The sequence below is a fragment of the Poecile atricapillus genome, chromosome 1 (genome assembly GCF_030490865.1).
Source record: "Poecile atricapillus isolate bPoeAtr1 chromosome 1, bPoeAtr1.hap1, whole genome shotgun sequence".
Lineage (NCBI taxonomy): Eukaryota > Metazoa > Chordata > Aves > Passeriformes > Paridae > Poecile > Poecile atricapillus.
Genome location: NC_081249.1, coordinates 11,099,498 through 11,105,497, shown reverse-complemented (window position 1 = coordinate 11,105,497; position 6,000 = coordinate 11,099,498). Strand labels below are relative to the sequence as shown.

Genomic DNA, 6,000 nt, shown 5'->3' with positions numbered 1-6,000 from the left:
GTCCTGTTTCCACACCAGAAACTGCACAGAATATCCACCATCTAAATGGGATGCCTGCTCATTCACATCCACAGGAACAGGATTTGGACCCCAGTTCAGTATTCAGCAAATGCATAATGATCACCAAAACAAAAACCCCAAAAGCCCTGAAACAAACTTGCTATAGCTACAGGTCCAAGTGGGAGACCAGAAACAACCGGGCTATGAAGGCCAAAAAAGGCTGTACTTTTAAAATGTTTCCTACTACATACAAGAACAAATGCAGGATGTGATGTTTGCTTAGTTTTATTAATTTATTTTTGCAGGAATCTGCAACTTGGAGTATGCACTTTCTGGAGGTACCATGCATGCATAGCCTCTGAATGCTTTTATACAATTTCATCTCTTAGTAATAAGTTCATTCACAGCATACACAAATCTAGAATGTAGACACCATATATACAGGATTAAACAAGATCGTGTCTTCTTTTTTTAATGAAAAAATTTAACAGGGTTTCACACAGCAGGAAGTATGGATTAGATACACTGGTGCCACCATAAATAAATAAGTTTCAAGAACACAGTTTTTTAAAATTGGTTTCAAAGATACTGGAAATCCAGGATTATAATATTGCATGAACTCCATTGATTTCTGATTATTCCAAGAAAAATATTTGAATTTATGGACATAAACAGCAATGAAAGCCCCAACTGAAAAAATGTGGCAAAACTCAGTCACGTCTGGGTTTATGTAAGATTGACATTTTGAAACGAAAACAAATGCAGCTGCACACAGAGACAGTACTGACTGTGAGATGTGATATCTGTGCATGTCTTCCTTCCTTGTGGGATTTGGAGTCACTGCAGTACAGAGCACATCGATTCTGTGGTACCAAATTGGCTGTTGAATTGTTTATGTCCAACCATTCACTTCTCATCAGGATAGTCATGTTCACATTCTAGGGCACATCACTGGATTTCAAAAGAAGAACCATCATCCTGATGACAAGCTTGTTTTTAACATATTTAATATTCTCACATTCTTTTTTAAAACATTCTTTATTGTTTTTAATTTGTCCCCATTTCAACTCAAGTATTTCTATTTCCGTTTCAAGGGATTTTACAATCAATATTAAATGTAAAAGTATTTAGAAATTGAAAAAGTATTAAAGTATTTAGAAACTGAAGTGAGAAATGTATAGCTGGGAGAGATAAAGTTACTGAGAGAAAAGTTGTTTTTTTAAAAAAAAAACGTGATTCAGTAGCATATCATAATCAGAAAGTACTGAGACCAGCTCTTTTAAGAATTATTACACCTTTTCACCACACCTCCCATTTTTCAAGGGAAACACACACATACAACAGACACACAGATACACAATTCAATCTGATCTAAGACTACATTTTACAAAGTACTTCCTTTTGCTTGACTTCCCACCCCTTTCCTCTTCACCCACGCAAGACTAATAATTACATCAAATTAAAAGTAGATCCAAAGTTCAGGATTTCTTTTGGTTTACTATGTTCTGAATAATTTTTCCACAAGCCCCACTCTAAATAAACTTTTAAAGAACTACAGTAGTATCCTATAATTATAAGGGAATTCATCTTAATAGCACAGGAAATATAAAATAAGCTTTATAAAATTTCAATGAACAGTGAGATCATTTTCAATAACTGAATGTCCAAGTCAGTTACAAACTCTACCAATCTAGTAGCATGATTGAGGGAAAGCTCAGTCAATAAGGAAAAAAGAAAACACAAGTAGTGCATTAACTCAACACAACAGCATCCCAACATTCTCACACATACACACATACACGTTTTATACAATACAGTGCATTTTGTATGCCAGCTGACATTAGGGTTTTATGTGCATTCAATAAATATTCCATAAACCAATCTTTTTGGTATAATCTACAATTCAGTTGGGGTTTGAATGGCATCACCTGCTTTCAGAAGGAAAATGGATCTTCCAATATTCAAAATACAATTACATTCTAACAAACTAGAAATATTCAAGCACCATGTCAAGTCTTCACTATTAACGTTTGAGTATGGGCATTTACAAATAAAAGAATACAACAGAAGGTGTGGTGGTTTTCTTTCTTTGTTTGTTTGTACAAGCAACAAATGAGAGTAATTGAAAAAAAACAAGTAAAATCATTGGTAGAAAGGAATTATTTTTCAATTTAATGACGCTGACTCACTCTTCCAATAAGTACCTTGCTGTGGTGGCAGCCTTCTTTCTCTTCCCCTGGTGAAGCTGGGACTAAGATTTGCAAGTCTCCGTGTACGGTTATTGCAGTTCAGGGCATTTTTGGACTGAATGCATATTTGCACCTCCTCCTTCAAATAGTCACATCTTCAAAACTTCAAAACATAACTTCAAAATATAGTAGCCTCTATTCTTTCTGAAAATGGCACAATGTATTTTTGCATGACAGCCCTACTCTCATTTGCTGTCACTTCAGTTGCTATCTTTTTGTAATTCCAGCAAAAACAAATGCTTCTAGAACTTCACCAGAAGTATAAAGGAACAGAAAATTGAAATAATACAATGACAAAGGCATCAGGATAGAAAAGCCATGAAGTTACTTCATGTATTGTTTGGAGTCATTCATTATACAGCTGATAAGAGGAATGCTTCTGCTCGTCTGCTTTCTAGTCCTCAGTTTTGTCAAACTGTCCACTGATATGCATAAAATTAATATTTGCCTTTCAATTACAGCTGACAGTAATTGACAGTAACTTGCTTACCCCCTTCCAAATGTGATGAGCTCCCCCCACAGTAGTGTAAATCACTAGGAAGGGTGGAAAACTATCTCTGATGCCTTTGACTTTGTTTTGCTCATCAGTGGTACACACTGATTGCTGGAGATCTAGGTTATTTAAAAATTATCCTGAAGATTTAGTTAGTGCAAGAACATATTGAAAAATGCCAGATAAAATATTGGTTCCTCATCTAAGATCAACAGTTCAGTTCTTACTGTTGTCTTTATAAAATTGTGAGGACAGAAGACACCAGATTGAGCAACGCAGTCAAGATGAGTTTATATCCACCCACCCCTTGCAAATGCTGCTTTATTTTAAATAAGGATTCAGACATATGATTGTTCTACCACAGCTTAGCATGTTATCACACATCAAGAGAACTGTGGTAATTGACAATATGGATGTGGCTGCCATTAGCTAAGAACAGCTTAAAATGAAGTAGTTTAAAACTCTCATGGTAAAGTTAATAGCAAATTTTGCTTTACCAAGTCAATTACCATAATTCAGCTGAAGTGCTTGGCTGCATCTCTGAATTGTGATGAAGTTATACCATAAAACTCAAATGCACTGTACCAGCCTCTGACCAGGACACAGAACACCATACTCAGTCACACAGTTGTGTCACAGAATCATTCAGCTGCCCAAACCCAAGTTCGATCACAAAGTATCGAGTGCTTCATTCCAGCAGCCTGAAGCATTCAGACAGATTGAACATCACCCTTAGAATACAGTGTATCATAGGCAGATAAGTACCAGCAGGATTTTCAATTGCAAGTCTTGTGTTCTTTAACCTATGACAAATATTTCCTGATCAAAATAGAAAGAATGCTGTGTGTAATTCTTCAGGATCTGGCATCTGCTATTTTGTACAGGCTGGTTTATTTATAATGTGCAAATAAACCTTTACTGAAGAGCTGATTAATTATCTTTCAGCTAACTTTGATCTGGGGCACAAAGTACCTTCTGTGCTGTAAACACCATGAATTCTTCACAAATTGGAAGCTGAGAAGGCCTAAGGAACTGGGTACAAACTCTTCTCAAACACAACCATGGCTGAGCCCAAGTCTTCCAAATGGAATTTGGAGTAGCCTGTGTTTGGCATATGTCACTGTGCTGCTGCAGAGCACAGGCTCAGATGGTTGTATAGAAAAGCATCCTTTGAGCTTGGAAACACGACGGCCCAATGAAAGCATGCAGCAGGATTTTCATCTGCAACGTGGTAGAATTCATTCTTGGTTTATTACCAGTGTTGACACAGCCAGGTGAGCACTGTACAAGCAAACGGGATTGTAAAAAATTACCTCTGATTACACTCTCTATTACACTCACACGGTTCCTCATTTAGTCACCTCAGGTCACTATTTCAAACAGCAATTTTTTGTAGACATAAGTTACCCTGAAAAAAAGCAGCAATTACAAATACCCTTCTCCTTGTTTTTTATACATTGCAAAATTTATCATTGCATTTACCTGTCTTCTTTTTCAGTAGCTTACAATCTAGAAGCACAGGGAGCCTTTGTTTTCCAGCTAGCTGTGGCCAGGTTAAGTCAGCTCTGGCTCTTCAGTTTTTCTGGTTAAGTGTAACACTTCACACCATTACTAAGAGTCCTATAATTTTCTTTTAAAAAACAGTAGTTTCGGGTTGTTTATTTTTAGAGCCACTAAGCAGTAACTATAACCACAGGAATAAACACCAGTAGTTACTTGCTTTCCTGCATACATTCTTCTCAAAATTAATCCTTTTACATTTTCAGGTTTCATTTTCTGCTTCGCTCACTGCAATGGGAAGGAATTTAACCCTTAATTTATTTATTTTCTAATGCAGCAGAAGCAGAAACATCCTAACACATTACTCCCACCCCTTGCAATATGAAGATTGTTGACTGGCAAAGGCCGGGCAGATGGACTGAAAGGTTCCCCATGTTTCCTTCTCTTACAGCTGTTGGCTTGAGAGCCTGTGTTCAAACCCAGTGCAGCCCCTTCCTGAATTTCAGGTGTATCGTGGCATTTCACATTGTTCACAGCGATTTAGTGCTGGGTGATTTAGAAAGGTGCAGCTACCACAATTCCATGGGGCCCCTTCAAAGTCTTCATCTCTTGGCTGAGTTCGTGGAGTCTGTTTGGAGCTGTTTTGATGCTCTAAAGAAAAGCCAAAAGAAAAGATTTTCTTTCAGAAGAGGAGGATTGATAGTCAACACCACACTACTGGAAGGTCGCCTATTAAACAGTCTATCTTAAAATGAACATGGAAACCTTTTCCTAAAGCAGTTCTAATTCCGTTTGTGAAATGAGAATATTTAAAGTATTTCTTCTGTAAGGAGTCAACACAAAACCAAGTAGAGCACTCACCGCTGTTAAGTCACTGATACCGCTAAAGGTTTAATAGCTTAAAACATACAAGTTTGTTACTGGCACTGCAGCACCATCCTGTTAAGGTTTACACACAGCAATCTATTTCCAAATTTTAAATTACAACAACCCTGCTTTACCTGAAGGGGGAAACTACTTCTAACTTGGTTGCTTCAGTCTGACAAAAGACATATTTTTCTTGCATTTATTCAGGCTGAAAAAGGATACAATCTAAAAATAAAACGACAGGCCTATTTCAAAACAATTCTTCCTCATACCTTTGAAGCAGGGATATAGGTATGTGAACCAGCATTTAAGTCTGTTTTCACTCATAAAATCAGTATGTATGCAAATCAGACATTAGGCCTTAACCCACAGAAACACTCAATTTTCCAAGTCTCCTGACACCACCTCAACACCTTAGGTTATCTACTGTAAGTAAGGAATACTCCCAGGATGGGGGAGCGCAGCACAATATTAACACATACCTAGAAGGTATGGCTAGGATACCCAACTGCTAAACATCTGTGAACTTATGTCTAACAAAGGCCTGCAATTTGTAACTGCACACAAATTTGCAGTTGCTGCCCCACCTGCTGAGAAATGCAGCAGAGGCCAATGACCTCAGTGCAAGTAGTACTTAAGTCTTCAGAGACAAACAAAGGAAATAAAAGTAACCTCTTTGCGTACATGCAAACAGTCTCCAGCCCAGAAGCTGCACAGTCACATCAGCAGTGCTTGACCTCAACAAATTCCTGGTAAGCCAGGCAGTGTGGGCACTCACTGCGTTCCACTGACTAGCCAGATGGCAGCACAGAGCACACCCTTGTGTGCCCACACCCGTCTGTCTGCCCACGCTTTCAACAGTCAATATTCAACAATATTTATTATTTAAAA

General features: G+C 37.7%; 1 protein-coding gene across 5 annotated transcripts in view; it reads right to left on the bottom strand.

The window, feature by feature from the left end:
- Positions 1-269: 269 nt before the first annotated feature.
- TAB3 (TGF-beta activated kinase 1 (MAP3K7) binding protein 3) overlaps positions 270-6,000 on the bottom strand; it is a 44,483-nt gene continuing 38,752 nt past the window's right edge. For all 5 annotated transcript variants that reach the window (XM_058835945.1, XM_058835954.1, XM_058835960.1 and 2 more), the window contains one exon: positions 270-4,893. In XM_058835945.1, the coding sequence (XP_058691928.1) occupies positions 4,745-4,893 (149 nt within the window). In that variant the 3' untranslated portion in view covers positions 270-4,744. The remainder of the gene's footprint in view (positions 4,894-6,000) is intronic.